The sequence below is a fragment of the Pipra filicauda genome, unplaced genomic scaffold (assembly GCF_003945595.2).
Source record: "Pipra filicauda isolate LSUMZ 115617 unplaced genomic scaffold, ASM394559v2 scaffold77_size3566232_pilon, whole genome shotgun sequence".
In the NCBI taxonomy this organism is placed as follows: domain Eukaryota; kingdom Metazoa; phylum Chordata; class Aves; order Passeriformes; family Pipridae; genus Pipra; species Pipra filicauda.
The window spans coordinates 1,193,094-1,209,807 of record NW_024104953.1 but is presented as its reverse complement, the minus strand read 5'-3'; the positions used below and the strand labels follow the sequence as shown (position 1 = coordinate 1,209,807).

The following is a 16,714-nucleotide window of genomic DNA, read 5'->3' as shown; positions in this document are numbered from 1 at the left end:
GAGGTGGGAAGTGTCTTACAGAAGGGATTCCTGGGAGAAGATAAATGTAGAAGTCCCCAGGGACAGCAAAAGGAAGAAAAAGAGAGAGGAAAACAAAGTGCAGTCAGGGTAAGGGTAGAGGAAAAAAAAAAGAGGTAGGGATGATACATCTCAACACCATTCAAAGAACTGGTTTCCCCGTCCATGATATTTGAGACTGAGATCAGACACTTCTAAGCAGGCAAAAGTCATGCACTTCTGTCTGTTCCCAAATTTTCTGACAGCCCTAAGCCCAATATAAAAGTATAGTCAAAGAAACCCTAGGGGACAAAAGGAGATAGAGTCACTTTCAAAAATACTGTGTAGGTGCAGTAAAACTGAGTGTAAAATTGTTAAACCACTAAGAATGCATGGTAAGTAATATGCATGTTATATAGAAAGCAATAAAATAAACTGCATAACATCCTGTGTGTCACCTTTTTATTGTTTTCTTGCTCAGAATCTTCAACAGCCTAAGGGAAAAAAAATATATATACATTACCCAAAGAAAAAGCAATAGGAAACACTCACAGTAAGGAAAAAAATCCTCAAAAAGTTAATTAATTTAGCAAAAAGTATACCCTTTTCCACACCTTCCTGTGTGGCTCATCTGTCCCATAAACTTGCAAAAATTTGTAGTCTCTTTGAAACTTGGGTACACAAGATACAAAATTCAACAGCTGGTTAACAATGGGAACAGGATGAAGGATGCCAGTCAGTTAAGCCCAAAACAGAGCCCTCATTAGATGTTGGGGACAGGAAGTTTCAGAGAAGAATGAAAGAATAACACCCCCAGACCACACAAAAGATCATCCAATCTGGATATGCAAACTGCCAGGCTCTGAAAACTTAAGGCTGCTGTAAACTGTGCTTGAAATGTCCACATGTGGAAAAGGTCTGTCTGCTGTCTGTCTTCAATTACAAGCTACCACTACTGAGAAACTTCGACAGATAAATGTTGTCTTGGCAGTGGATGTAAATTCCTAAAGGATAAAGATCAAGTCACTGATCAGCAAAGAAGCAGAAAAGTTACTCAAGGACATGCTGAGGATGAGTGACTAATCTGGAAACAAAAAACTGATCCTCAAAACAACCACCAAAAATCCCCCAACCAAAACCCAAACCCCAAAACAGTCAGGTAGTTAAGGACCAGCTAACTTTGTAAGTGAAACTGCCCTAAAGCAAAGAAGTTAAATGATACTTCAGGGGAAGGATTCATAGAAGTCCTGAAGGAGTAAAGATGTTGACCTGAAGAGATAGGTAGAAGGCAGGTCTGATATCTCTGATTCTGCTGGAGACATGCTGCCAAGGGCAGTCTGTGCTAGGAAGGATTATCCATACCTCTATTTCTATCTGGAGCAAGATCCAAAGGTAGCCAGGCAGGAGAGAAGAAGTGGCCAAAATACTTAAATGACAGAGGAGCATGATCTGACAAGGTACCTTAGCACTCACACGTGGGCTTTTTTTCTGTAGCAAACAGCAATAACACCTCCAGTGCCAGAGCAGGCTTAGATTTCAATTCCAGTATTCTGCATCTAATTACCATCAAGTAATATTCAAGTTACTGAGCAGAGACTGATAAACTGTACTAAATCAGGTATAAGTGGAATAAAGGGAACTCTTCCCCTGCCTATCAGTTGTCTGACATAGCCCCACTGCCACACCACCCCACTGGGAAATGACTGCCCTACTTTGCCTTCATTGCTGGAGGTGGAAGGGAGAGTCTACCCTAAGGAACAGTAAAAAATGACACAGGGAAACCCTGCAATGAAGATACAGAATGCAGCCCTGCAAAAACACCACTGAGAAAGGAATCTGATGTTCCACCTCTCAGCAGGGCTCTGCACCTGAGATGTGAAGCAAAATATCGGAGGCGGGAGCAGGAAACCTCTTGCTGCCTTTAATTCTTGTTGCCTTTAATTAGTATTTTTGATCAAATCCCCCACTTGTACACTGTTTCCCTACATTCTGATCCCGTTTCTTCAATGAATATTCTACCTGAACAAGCAAGGACTGTTTTGGGCTACAAAACTGTGTGTTCTCATAACCCTAAAGGTTAAGGGCATCTGGTGAAGATCTCAGGTGTGAATCTTCTGACAAGTGCTGTGACACTTCCACAAAACAGAGTGCCTTTTACAACTGCCTCCATGGGAAGTTTTTCTAAAAAATACAGATAAGAAGCAATCCCACCTTTTTGACACTGATGGCAACAGCTTCTTTTTGACTGTAATCATCGACAGTAAGGTCACTTCCAAATTTGTACTCGGGGTGAGCTTCTTCTTCCTGGTCAGCTGCACAGAAAAGAAAAATGATCAGTGGAGAAAAACCCCACAGCAACTGCTGGTTTTGTGCCAGACATGCAACAAATGACAGCTGAATACACGGGTTTGGTTTGGGTATTTTTTAAAAACAGGAATAAAATACAGCGTATTAGATTTCCAAGTGCTATTTAACTGTTTCCAAGTGTAGCAAATTACAGCTAAGGCCAAAGATCCTTAGACCTTCGGCATGGCAAGAGAAATTTTATTTACTGGATTTCTGAAGTAAGCAGTAATTTGCTTAGAAAAAGTGTAAAAAGAAAAAGCCAACAGCCTTGAGGAAATAACAAGATATGATGATTGAGTTCTTTAAATAAAGATAAAAGAAAATAGTAGTGTCCAGGCTTCTTGTGTGCGTTGTTACAGACTCTTTGTGTGCCTCTACTCTAGGGAATCATTTTCATTTGCTTTTAAGGTGATTTTCCATTAGAATCTAGGGTACTCAAAGAAGATAAAAAAGCAAAGTAATAGAAAAAAAGTATATATATCTAATATATGAGAGGACCAAGGGGTAGGCTAAAGCTGGGACATTCACTATGACATGGGTCAAAGCACCTTGGTTCAGACACTTGCAGGCAATGCATGATTTACTTCTTCTGAAGGTGGACATTTAAACAGACAAGGTGGATCATACCCTAAATATGTCTATTTTTCTGTGCTGGCCATAAATACATTCCATATCATTGGCTCAGGGCAAGACATTTACACTGAAGATATCTGAAGCTTGGCAAGAAAAATCCTAACCCTCAAAAGTATAATGCAATAATCCAACCTGACACAAGTATTAAACACAGTGCCAGAATCTGTTTCCAAAGCAAAGAGCACAGCTTCCCAGGCTCTCTCTCACACACACATAGTGAAAATTTTACTTGGTTGGTGCTCCAACATGACTTCTGAAAATAAGAGGAAGTTAAAATTACCACTAGTACCACCAACTAAGCTCATGATCCTACCACAGAGCCAGGAGCAGCTGTGGTGCGTGCCTGGGATGAGACAGTAAGGTTGGAGGTATGTACAAATAGTCCTGCACTGAGCCCAGACTTACTGTTGCTGGCACAGACTGCAGGCATGTGGGTAAAGAGCATCCTAACTGCTCATGCCACCCTACTGATTTACCACAGGCAACGTTTGAGAGCCCTTCTCCATGAAATCCTCACCGCTTTCTATTTCCTCTTCGTTATCATCCTCTAGGATATTAGGAGCAGCAGTTTCCCCAGCCTCCATCATCTTTTTCAGAGCATCAAGTTGTTCTGTTAACATGAGAAATAAAATTAAATTAGTCGTGGCATGAACAGTTTGTAGCACAAAGAAGTACAAGAGAACAATCATAAATGATTCTCCAATCCCGAGAGCTACTTTTGCTTAATGAGTTCTCTCAGTTTTCAGTTAGTAATAAAATTTTACGGAGTCAAGAGCATCAATAAACAAACACTGTTGTTAGATCTGAAGAGTGGTCAGTAAGGGCTGTATCCAAAGCTCACTTAAGAAATATTTCACGGAATCACAGAATCAATTATGTTGGAAAAGACCTCTGAGACAGAGTCCAACCGATGACCAAACACCACCATGGCAACAAGACCAGGGCACCAAGTGCCACGTCCAGTCTTTTCTTAAACACCTCCAGGGACAGTGAGTCCACCACCTCCCTGGGCAGTCCATTCCAGTGTCTAGTCACCCTTTCTGTGAAGAAATTCCTCTTAAATTTCCATAGACTTCAGAGATCTTTGGAGCAAGCATATTACTTCTTCAAAGAATAAACAGACAGCTGTCTCTTCGGGGCTTGATCCATGCAAATGGAGGCAAAGTGCTTGGATTTTCATTGTATTCCCATGTGCATTTCAGTTAGATAGGATGAAATGTCACACCACGTATGACTGAAGTCAGTGCAAGGTCTGCATGCTTATCTTTGAATGGAGGAGGACCAGGGTTTATCATTACAGCCATACTGGAAACTAATATAGCAGCATTATTATTACTGAAAGAAGATAAATATCAGAACTGGCAACAACAGCAAGAAGAGCAATTTGAAATTCCATTTAATTTCATGCTTATCCTGGAAAAACACAGCAATGCAAACATGCCAGTGCAGGCAGAATTTACAAGAGATTCTATCGTGCTATATTTTAGCTCCACCAGCAGCCTGATAAAAGTCCCAGGATTACATTCCCAGGTCTATCTATGCCTTTGCTGCATGCTGATATCAAGGCCCAGACTCTGGCACTCGTATGAAACACAAGGGCAAACAAAATGTCATTTACATATAATTCATATTCTTCCAACACTAAAGTACAAGCATTTTGGAAACTTTAGTAACTAAGTCTTTTTGTAGCGAGCTGGACTTTTGTTTATTTAATATTTGACAAGCTTTACTTACTTTTTTCTACTTCGGGTTTCAGCCTTTTATTCTTTATGAGAATCTTTCTTTTGAGGTCATTAGGAGATGGTAAGGCTTTACCTGGATCAAGCTGTAAAACAATTTAAAGAAAAGGCTTAATAACAGCTATTTGGCTCCTCTGTATCGCTATTTGGGATTTTGACTTTAGGACAGAAATAGTAAGGGGCAGTGAACAAGCAGTGCCACCTCAGGCACAACCCCAGGATCTAGTGTGACTGTAGTTCTATGGTCTCCTCTGCTTCTTCCCTATCCCATGGGAAAGCTGTGCTCAGGTAAATGCTGCTGGTCTCCAGCCTGTGCCACTCTCAGCTTCACTGGTCAAAACATTTTCCCCTCTCTCCAGCTTAGCAGGGGGCATGGATGTGACCTGCAACTCCTCATCAGAGCACTTCCTACTTTCCCTCCCTCCCTTGGTTCACACACAGTCACAGTTTAGCCCGTTATCATTTGTTCTCCAAGTAAGTCACCTTTTACCATCCCTTCAGGATGTAGTAATGCAAGTGAGGGAGCCCACACACACAGAGTGGAAAAGGACTGGCACTGGTTAATTGAAAAACTACCCAGTCCTTAGCCAGGTAATGAGAACTAGTTCTGCCAGTATGGTCACAGGGTCACATCTTTGTGAAAGGTAAGGGGCAAGTTTCACATACACAACGAAATACTACTAAAAGGTTTGTTCCAGGTTGGGAGAAAAAGTACAAAATCCTCTAATTTAAGCCCTCTCACAACACTGAGATTAAGAAACAGTGATTTCTGTATAGTAATTAGCAACCTCTCCACCTCAGGCTTGCTAAGAATACTATGCAAGGGGTTGCTCATATAATGGACTAGGGTTTTCAGTGAATCATAAATGATACAGGAGTAGAAGGTATTTCCAGGACTAGTAAAAAGTCTTAGAAGAATTATTTAGATATTTTTATCTTCAAATCCAAATCTGAGCTACACAGAAGCAGCATTCTAGATGAAGAAACAAAAGGGTAAACCACCGCAGCTTGAAACCAAATAAAAGTAGCAGAGGTGACAAATAACAACCCAGCAAAAAAACCAAAATCAACCCAGTTCCAGGAGAATGGGTGCAAACCTCCTTGCAGGAGGGTAATGATTCTCCACACCCACCAGGCAAGCTCAGGCATGGGAGTTTCAGTATGTTGGATGAAGAGAAAACACATTTGTTCTCGAGAGCGCTGGGGCTGTAATTCCACTAGATGTCAGTGCTGCAGAGCTCATTTATCCCTGGGCTTCCAGGACGCCAGTCTGCATCCCCAAGCAAGGGCACAGTTGGATGCCCACTTGGACAAATATTTGCTTTTACTTAAAACCAAATCTGCTTCAACCAGTGCCGTGTCTCTCTTAAGCCTGCCCTCCTCAGTCGACCAACCGAGGTTACCAGAGCCCAAGCACTCCTAAAGTGCATGTTCCAGGCTCCTCCTGCCACCTCTGCAATGTCTGCTTTGTGAGCAGCTGGGCACTGAACTCAGCCAAGAGGAGGAAAGGACACAAAATGCAGAAGGCTCAGCAGTGCTACAGAGCACAGGCAGCTGAGACTAAGTACTGGGCCCTGAGGTAGAAGCATAGCAGCCTTTGGCCAGCTCTGTTTTAGGCTTCCATGGTTGCTGCTGGAAGCTGCTGTTTGTGAGGAACACGGTGATGTGCTGCGTACACTGCAGTGGAACGCTGCAGATTTAGTTCTCTGGGATGCACTTTTTCAGGGCAACAACCTGATATTCACCAAGCCTTGTGTGCTGCTGCCCCTGCAACGTGCAAGGGAAGCCACTAAAAGCACAGCTCTAGCAATGCTAATGCCAGGAGCCCCCTTGGCTGGGGTCACACGGACAGGAGCTGAAAGGTAAGGCAGAGTGCTCTTTGCTGTGGCACTAAGGAGCATCTGCAGGTTTGGGGTGACTGCTGGCACATAGCAAGCTCATTGTAAGGAGAGTAAGGAAGGTCTGGAGGAGGAGTTGCAAGCTCTGGGTAACAAGCTATTAAAGTCTCAAATGTTGTGTTTGTGAAGGAGTGTCTGTTATTATCTCCTGCCATGCAGGAGAGTGAAGTGCATGCAGATTACAGTGCACTTGACAGTGCAAATGAGACTGCAGGAAACTCCTGGTGCTTAATTTAATTCTTAAGGCAGTAGTGGGGGCCACCTAGACTGCAGGACTTGATCTGGAGCATGAAACATGCAATGTGCAGCTGAAGGAAGAGCTTTCTTCAGCCGAGACCATGCAATTTATAATGAATTGGTTTTCATCAGTGACCGGCAGTTTCCGAGTTATGTATGACCTGCAGATACAATGTGTGTGGTGTATTTTATGTAGGTGCTGATATTACGTCCCTCATCAAGGGGATGGGTTTCCCCAGGCTGCTCACCAGAGCCCTGTACAGAAGAGATTAAACAAATCAGACAAAGACAAGTTGGTACCAAAAAGCATAGACATCCAAAATCATTAGTCGTTTTTGAAAGCACAGGACTGGTAGTGAACAGCACTACAGGTGATATGATCTCAGTTTGTCATCCCTTTTAAATACAACCAATATAAAAAAGCACCAGACTGGTAGAATATAACATACTGGATGTGTTTCTAGAGGCTGCTTCAACAGGAGATCTCCAAAAAGATCTTCGCAGTATTTTGACATCTTGTATTGTTGGTATTTGCTGGAAAAGAGTGTGTTGGTTAATTTTTAAATATAAAAAAAAATCACTATTACTTGGCACAATAGAATAATACTAAGTAATGCAGACATCCCAAATTATATACTGCCCACTTTGTCTCCACTGAGAAGTATTACTTTACTGTATAATTATGCTGTCAATAAAAGTCTATTATCTGACAAAGATGAATTTAAAGACCAAAAAAGTAGAATAACTCAATCTCACACAGCTAATGGAACATCCAAATATATTTCACAGCTTTATCATAGATAAAAATATTGCCATTATTAAACTGTATGAAGATAGTATATTAGCAAGTGACATTCAGTATACCTGCAATAGCCTACAGTTTTCAAGTACACTCAAATTACAGTATTTTAAATTATATCACCTCTCTCAGACATTGTACCATTTAAAAATTAAAAATGGGCACTACATACCTGCAGTGATTTTCAAATGAAAGAATGACAGGGTACTCTGATGTAACAAACGCTGTTTCCTTAATGGCTTGAATTACATCCTAAAAAATGAAATAACAGGATTCAAATTAGAAGAGGGGTGTGTGATGCAGGTCAGAAATGAGCCCTAAGATCTGGGGACAAGAACTGTGCCTGTGTAATCTGTCAGTCTGTCACATGGGAGCAGCACCTCACTGCTGAGGAGGGGAGGGTGCCCTGCACGGATTCTTGTCCGTGGGTTCTTCTGGGGCTCACTGCCAGGTGTAGAGGTCAGGTACTTACCTTGAAAAGAATGTCTGTACACATTGCTTTTCCATGTGTTATTATTGGTTCCTGGTCTTCACCTTTGCCATCCCAACAGTCCAGCTCCACACACCTAGAAATCCAAGAAAAATGATGTCAGCTTCCTTAGTGTTTCATTCCAGGTGAGTTACTCAGGATAGATCCTAAATAATGATGGTCAGAGCAGTAAGTTACAAACCAGTTCTAGGCATTACACAATCCTTTCTAAGCTGCACACATGTAATTTCAGACTCCTTATATGAGTCTGGATATTCTACCTTACAGTACCTGTGGGTCAATGTATTTACATCTGGACAACGTCTTCAGCACTAGAACACTCTTCTGATTCTCAGGCTAGCATGTCAAGAAATTATGCAGGATATCATAAACTGATTCTCATTTACAAATAAACTTCTTAATTATAAAGCAGAAAGCCCTCTGAAATTCTTCAGTTGTCATTTTGAGATCTAACTTTTATTTCCTTTCTCACAAACACTCTCCTTGTATCAATTTCTACATTGCACTGCTTTTCAAGGTTTTTCATGAGAAAAGTAAGTCTTAAATAAATATGTGTGTTTTCATTTACCACAGTAACATATTTATACACTCAATTATACAACATATCATCACCAAGGTATATTATGTAGGTTTAAAGTATCAGATTCACAAATATTAAAGGCTGTTATCTCCTGCTTCCAACCTGCATCCAGCCAAAAGCACTTGTCTGTACATCTCCACTGAAGACTTGCCACCAAACTGCCTGCCTGTTAAATAGGTATTGTGAGAGGAACTGATGAAATAATGAGCCAAAGGATGGTCCATCTCTTGATATAATTCCAAACGGTCTAGGAAAACCGGGGCATTTTCATCTGACATCAAGTATCTGCAAAACCCGTCGCTGGATATGACACCTGGAAGGAAGAAGAAGGCATGGTAAATTACTCCCAGATATTCAGAGTGGATAGGAATCAAACTGTCCCACAGAGCAGGAATCCTAGCACAAAAACTGTGTTTACACAGGTTTCTGCAAGCAGACAGAAGCTCTCCCCTTCCACCACTCCAAGCTCACCCTGGTGCAAAATGTGCCACTATGTTCCCAGATAACAAAAGAAAAAATCAGGTGCTCACCAGCTCAAAACCTGAGGTCCAGCACTCACCATTAGCAGACCTAAGGCACCAAGAGGATGTGAAGAAAGCAAACGAGTAGTGGCATCTCCTCAGAGAACAGTTTTGGTCTCTGGGACTTTCTAAATCAGAAATCCTGAGCTTGCATGTACCAGCCTTCTACGGCACTTTCCTCCCCTCTTTCATGGTTAGTCCTGCCCTGACTGTGCTACACCACTGCTAATCAGCTTGTAGCATGTGCAGAGACTGTTCTCCACTGACAAAAACGTGTGGATGTGTACCTGAAAATGTCTGCACAGGTTCATTTGCAAAACATCAGGAAAATCTAAGATACCTTCAAGGTTACTGTTGGAAATACAAGTTTATACCTTCATAAATGAAAAGCAATCCATTTCTACAACCAACATGGCACACCTAGTCATACAGAGGACAGAACCCATAACACCTTTCTCTTATTTCTCTGCTGTTCTATGCTTCAAAAAAGTATAAAAAAATGTAAGGTAAGGGATAATTTTTAATGAAGCCAAATAATCAGTACAGCAGTATCAGTTTTGAAGTGGCCAAGAGTCTGAAAAACGATCTGGGGTAGGGAAGAAGGGATTACTCACAAAGAGCTGCTGCAGAGAATGGTTATCTGGCACTACTTTGGAGACTGCTTTCCCTGAAATCATTTATGAACAATCAGCTATTGTCAAGGGACAGGCTGCAGCAGTCCTATTTTATTTTCTTTAAGACTACTTTTCTCTTATACAGAGAAATGAGTGATCCAAGTTTTCATTCTACTCCTAACTTCCTGAAAAAATCCTCTACTGGAGCTTACATTTTCTGTGCTTGGAGTCAGCCAGAGGTGAACTGTCCTGGGATGTCTTATTCAAATCCTCTCAGCTGATTCTGAGTATGGAAAAAGGGGGGGGGGAAAAAGGGGGCAAAAGGGAATTTTCAACTTGAAGAATGGTTTTATTTTGTTATCACCAAGAACTTAAAAGCAGCAGCACAGCAAATCTTAGATGATACATATTTCTAGTGGATCATTTTGTGGAAAAATGTCACATCTGGACAGCTGTTCTAGACAAACTATAGCTGAGACTTCAGCAGCTTAACAGAGCTCTGTTGTGTTCTGGGATAAAATCTGCATCAGTGAATATGATCCCTGGAGGAACACTGTGAGAGGATACTGCTGCTGTTCTCTTGCTCCTCTCCATAACCCTACCCCTGCAGGAGGTTTACCACATTTATTAAAAACCTGTTAGAAAGAAAAATCAAAGAATGAAGCTAAACAAATAGCCAAGATTGATTTATTTTCTTTTCCAGTTTCAGATTAATTTCCACCCTCATAAAATATGTTTCTGTATCTTCCATCCTGAACAGGTGGCAGCTGTGTTTCCTCATTGTGGAAAATGTGTAAAATACACTGGCACCAATTAGAATCAAAGATGAGTGTCCTTAAAAATTATAAATAAAAAAGGATAAAGCTGACTAATATCATGTAATTAATACTTGGAGGATTCTACTTCATGTAGAGAGGAAGAGAAACAAGTTTGTGAGTGGAAAATCCCCATAACATTCATAAATGTTCTCTAGACAAGAGAAATATCTCCTCTGTCCCAGGTGATTCCTGCAAAGTCCATTTTTTCACAGAACCAAAAGAGGAATCTATTAATCTGGTGCACAACACAGTGTCTCTTCCCCTAAAAGTTTAGTTAAAAGGACTGAAGGACTATAAGGAGTGGAGAAAGCTATGAATCCAGCTGCAGAGGCATTCCCTAAGCTAATAGGCCTGTGTCAAGACCTGTGACCATGAAGCAACATGAAGGCACACAGGGAACCCAGCAGGGCTCAGTGCTGAGCCAGGCTTAACTGAGGCAGGTTTAGACATTGCCTCCTGTTCTCTGCTTTGCACACCCTGCAGCAGCAGTGGAAGCACGAGTGGATGGCTAAAAGCTTCTCCAATGCTACCTTGCTATATTCCCCTAACTGCCTGGTGACAGAGGAATCCTGTTAGGATGCCTACGGGCTTTGCAAAGCTGCAGTCTCCTCTCTGCTTGCTACGACGACAGCAACTTCCAGCAAAGAGGGCAGGGAGGACAGATGGGGAAAGCAACATTTCTAATTTCTGCAGCTGATCCCAGCACAGCTGCTTCAGCAAAATGGGTAAGAACTGGGAACTAAGTTCAGCCATTGACACCTCCAACACTCCCAGCAGTCAGGACATGAGCAGTCCAAGAATGGCTTGCAGACACTTCCTGAAATCTTGCTCGGAGAGAACATTTTTAAACTCACCCACATAAAACACCCTGTTTTAAGCCAGGCTGCTGCCCTCAAGCACTACAGAGGTTACGTTATAAGAAGGTAGATGCACATCCAAGAGTGCACATGGCAATTTTTCTTTATTCTTTGTTTTTACACAGTATCTGTACAGCTTCGCAGTCTGTCTGAGAGCTTGGCCACAGCCACATGCAGGTTGCCTTTTTCTGCATTTACTCGTTGCCAGCCTCTCACACTTTGTATCAGCATGGCTGCCTTTGCAGCCACACTAACCTGGATCAGGGAAACAGTCCTAAAAAAAGAAAAAGCACTGATTTTGAGGGGGAGATATTTTTCCTGATCTACTTCACTGGGTACCACACAAGTGCTTTGCCCCCAGACCACAAAGACTGTAAAGCTCCCTTTTAAAAGCCTGGATGCTTCAGAACAAATTCCCCAAATGCCTAAACCCAGTGAATACTGAATTCCCTTCTCCATTTACCTTTTCTCTTCAAGTCTTCATCTGGCTCGTATGTCTCAATTATCTGCATTGCTCTTTTTGTGTCATAAAAGGGAAATAAAATTTCATTGAGCCGAGGATCTCGTTGGTGCTAAGGTTAGAAAACAACAGAATTCAGCAAAATAATATAGTGCATGGCTATCATCCAAGAGCATTTCATTACTGCAGATGAGAAAGAAAGAAGTGGATATTTAAAAAGAAAAAAAAAAAAAGCAGCCCTAAAACTTACAGACTGTTTTAACAGTAATTTCAGCTTTAGGTAGAAAATGAAGCTTATCTTTCATAAGAAACCTGGGCAGTTTAATCACAAAAATATTTCAAAAAAACCCATTCCAGTGCCATCATATAACTGGTCTTACTCTTGCTTGTTCATCAAAATAATGACTGCACGTGGCACATGTGCAAATGAAATGCTGAAAAATAAATAGCTAAATCTCTCTTCTTTGTAAATTCTCTCTCTAATCTTTTTTGTAGGACTTGTAAACTGACAGACTTGACTGATGGCACTGTAATCACCTCTGCAAAAATGCAGGTCTTACACATTATCTACAGCTAAAGCAAAAAGTAAAAGTAAAATAAAGCTATATTTTAAATGAAGAATTTTAAATCTCAGTTTAGAAATAAGTACTGATCATTACTTGTGAATTGTGGAAACATCGTGTTTTTAACTATTCAAAAACCAGCACAGGTTCTTAGAAGAAATATGAAAAAAAAAATTTCACAGCATCATCTCTTCAATTCACAGTAATTTAAAATATTAGGATTTAATAATATATGTAGATACAATTTAGCAGTGATTTCTAATACGCTAATAAAATTCAGAGTTTTTATGTTTTCCCTCAGAAGTGTGCTATGTAACTTTGCTTTTTCTCCATGCTGGATTAGAGCTGCACACTGTGCGCCTGATTCTCCATTAGAAGAAAATCAAAACCAGAATTGAAGGGAGTAGTGGCATGGAAGCAGATGCAATAAAACAAAGAAATAAGTATGACTGTGAAAACACTCTTTTACCCCAGTAGGTGCACAGTTTTCAAGATTTAGTTTAAGCAGAATTCAGAAACGTAACAGGCCGCCCCCGTATTGGATCAATAATTTGGAGTGGGCAGGATGGTATTGATATGGCTCACACAGCACTACCAGCATTTGCTGTAATTCCTTATGTGTAAACTTTTTGATGCTTTTTTTTCATGAGGAAAAAGAATATCCAATCAAAAATAAGCATTTTGTCTCTTTTTCTTGCAACACTGGTGCTTCGTTAACTCCAAGAAATTACAACCAATGCCAATTCAATCATGCACTTAAGGAGGGATCTCTCAAGTACTGCTACTGGCAGTCTGCAGCATCTAAAACACAGCAGGTTCATTCAGTACAGATCAGTGTTGGGATAACTAAGGAAAACTCAGATGAAATATGATATGGGAGCAGAGGGATGCAGGACATAACTGGCTAAGCAGCACACAACAGCAACACAACACTGGCATGCAACAGTTCGGTCTACTTGTGACAAGTGACAAGCTTTATACCATTAGTGACAATGCACCATTTCCAAAAATTGTAAGAAATAACAGGGAAGGTTCTTAAGAAAAATGCTCTTCCCCACCCTCTTTCTTCTACAGTTAGTCATAAAAAACCAGAAGAAATTAAATGGGATAAAGCAAAAAATCTCCGTTCGAGAAAGAGTCTCAGAGTTATCAGAAGGAGCTAAGAGTAAAAGAGTCTTCTAGTAGCCATGACCATGGCTCATTATCAATTTTCCACTGGAACAAGAGCCATATCTTTATGTTCACTTAGCTTAAAAAATAAAGTAAAATTGACAAGTGATAAAGATTCACTTAAAAAAAAAAACAACAAAGTAAGAATGTTTGCTAGTATCCCTTGAGGAAACATTCTGTACCTGGGTTTGGTGGCACAGCATATTTGTAACCAAAGTTAAAAGCATGAAGGTTTATCTAGAAAGACAACATGCCCCAGGACTAACTGTGTGTGTCCAACAGTGCTGTATTTGATTGTTCTAGTTACCACACTGGACAGGACACCCTTACACTACACATTCTTTAACCATATGAGGGTGAACTGACTAAAAAGCAAGAATTCCTGTGTGGTTCTGCAAAGAGAGAAAGATCCTCCCCAGCCTGGCCTCCAGCCTCCCTTTGGAATGGGTACAAACTGAGACACAAAGCAGTTAATAATGTGCTGAAACCAATTTTGCCCCTTGAATTTGCCCCGTGCAGTGGTGAGAAGGGAGTCCTTCTGCGGAGATGAAAAACAGGGAGACAGAAAGAGCAAATGGGAAGGAGGGAGGAAGAGCAAGGAAATGGGAAAGAGGGGATAGGAAAGGATCTCCCCACACCTCCCTCCCAGAAGAAAGGATTAGTCCTGGTCAGAATACTGAATTTCTATTTTGGCTGTTACTTGCCTTATTATTATTTTATTGTTGTAAAAGAACGTCAGGAACAAATCTCAATAGTAGTCAATTCCAGTTACTTTTCTACTACCTTTTATTTTTTCAAAATTTAACTTTAAAAGTAGAAGACCTAGACATAATACTCAGTGCCTGCCAATAATTAAATTTCTAAAAACTTCCCAGAAGCTTTAATACTGACACACAATTAAATCAGCTGTCAGACAACAGAATTTAGAAGCCAAATAGAGACAGGAGTTTGGAAAAACTCCAGGAAAGCCACTCACTCTCCTCTCATATCCAGTAACATATCCTCATGCTCCCTTAAAAACCCATAACACTTGGAGCTTCTGCAGCATGCCTTAGAGGTTACTTCAGAATAATTTAAGTTAAAGAGTCTCATGAAGAATTTCTCTGCCAAGTAACTCCCCTCTCCTATGCAATGATAATAATCTTTTTATATTTTCCAGCATTAAACACCACTGCTAATTGCAGTGTTGGCCAGCTGTCAAGGGGACAGAAACAATCACTTCAGGAGGGAGGTTGTGGGTCATTTGGTGCCTTTCAAATCATGACTGAAAGTTTAAACTCTATCTGGAGACCAAAAGACCTCCAGCACAGAGCAAAGGCATTGGTTTCAGTCATCAGAATGAATGTCCTACTCTGTAAAAAGCATTTGGCTGATTTTTCCCAGCTCCGGTCGCCAACTAAAGGGCCAACCACAGATTTCCAAAGGCAAAAGATATCGTGTCGATAGGAAGGCAGCCAGTAAAATGCATCTTTCTCCAATACTTACTATAAAATAACGCTTCTAATTCCATAAAAAGAACTGTTCAAACCACACAAAACTTGGAGCACAACTCAATTTTAACTTTTTAATCAGTTACTGGAGGCAAAAGAATGTCTCAGAGCAATAAGATTAGGCATGAGCTCAAATTTGCTAGTAGATATGAACTAAAGGCCCAAGTGTATAACCATTAGTGCTGAAGCTGTTTATCTTCTCACTGTCTTTTCTTTTGAATACTCCTTCTACAATTCAAGTTTAGTGCTAGTGAAGAGTAAGGCACACATTCCCTATGAAAAATAAAATTATCTTCTAAATGTGATATATGGGGAACTCACTGCTTGAATCATCACATGGCAGTATATCCAATATATAAATATATACAAAATTGATTTGTAACTAGTAAAACAACGTTAGATTGAGAGATTTTTTGGTAATGCACCCAAAAACATCACGTAGTGAGGTCAGCAGCTTTCCATGTTCCAGATGACAAGAAGCTACTGGTACAAAACCAAGTAGAATGTGCCTATTTTCCATGTGTGTGTTCTTGTCGAAGCCACACAGTGCGTTTATCTCTGCAATTCTGAATGAGTCAGCCTTCTATAACTTATGTGCTTTAGGAATAGAAACAAAAACCAACCCCACTCTGTTTATTGAACTACTTCACACACTCACGATGCTTTTAAGAAATACTAAATACTTCTGCCAAAAAGTGTATTCTGGAAATACAGCAATAAAAATATTTCCTCTTATTCTGCACACATAGCATTTTAAAAATCATATACAAACTCTCAAAATATCCTCTTAGCTCTTAGATTTGTACCAGATTGAAATACTACTGTTGAGAAGAATCAAACCGCTGTTTATAAAAAGCCCACTTCAGTTTTTCTTTAATGAGAAAGACAGCACATATATTTAGCTGGGGCCTACAGGTAAAAATAATTGCTTGTAATAAAACACTGGGTGTATTTTAGTTGAAACTGCATCGAACATTTAACAGCATAAAATGCATAAAACATACATAACACACAACATAACACACCAGCAAGTAATCAACAGATGCAAACTGCAAAGCCAACATGTAGAAAGCAGGACAACATACAAGGTTGGAGCTGATTTTTGCACCTGGATGTTACCAAAATGGAAAGATCAGCGGATCAAAAGCACAGCAAATAATGGCAGGATTCATGCAATGGAAAGATTGGAAGAAGCAAGCCACTGCAGACAGACTTGTATGGTAGTTAATGTATGAAAAAGCTTACTTCATTTAGAAAGCTCACTAATTGGTCTACCGTTAAATAATCAGTTTTGTCTCCATTGCTGAAAAGAAATTTATTAGAGAATGTAAGTTTTTATACACGATGCTACAGTAGGTATGATTTACATGTTGACATTGTTGATACTTTTAAAACCACCTACTTTTCTACTTGAAGTAGCTCTATAATCTCAAACTGAACAGTCACATAAAACATACTAACAGTCCAAGCTTGGCACAGTATAACTCCCATAACATATATAT

General features: G+C 40.3%; 1 protein-coding gene across 6 annotated transcripts in view; it reads right to left on the bottom strand.

The window, feature by feature from the left end:
• The window catches only part of PLCB4 (phospholipase C beta 4), a 169,228-nt gene that overhangs the window by 47,074 nt on the left and 105,440 nt on the right, over positions 1-16,714 (bottom strand). For 4 of the 6 annotated variants that reach the window (XM_039389842.1, XM_039389843.1, XM_027747994.2 and 1 more), the window contains 10 exons: positions 16,458-16,515; positions 11,993-12,101; positions 8,822-9,032; positions 8,122-8,215; positions 7,822-7,901; positions 7,300-7,384; positions 4,711-4,801; positions 3,494-3,586; positions 2,209-2,309; positions 456-491 (listed from right to left, as the gene is read on the bottom strand). In XM_039389842.1, coding sequence (XP_039245776.1) covers positions 456-491; positions 2,209-2,309; positions 3,494-3,586; positions 4,711-4,801; positions 7,300-7,384; positions 7,822-7,901; positions 8,122-8,215; positions 8,822-9,032; positions 11,993-12,101; positions 16,458-16,515 — 958 coding nt within the window. The remainder of the gene's footprint in view (positions 1-455; positions 492-2,208; positions 2,310-3,493; positions 3,587-4,710; positions 4,802-7,299; positions 7,385-7,821; positions 7,902-8,121; positions 8,216-8,821; positions 9,033-11,992; positions 12,102-16,457; positions 16,516-16,714) is intronic. The other 2 variants (XM_027747995.2, XM_027748001.2) reach the window with 1 other exon arrangement.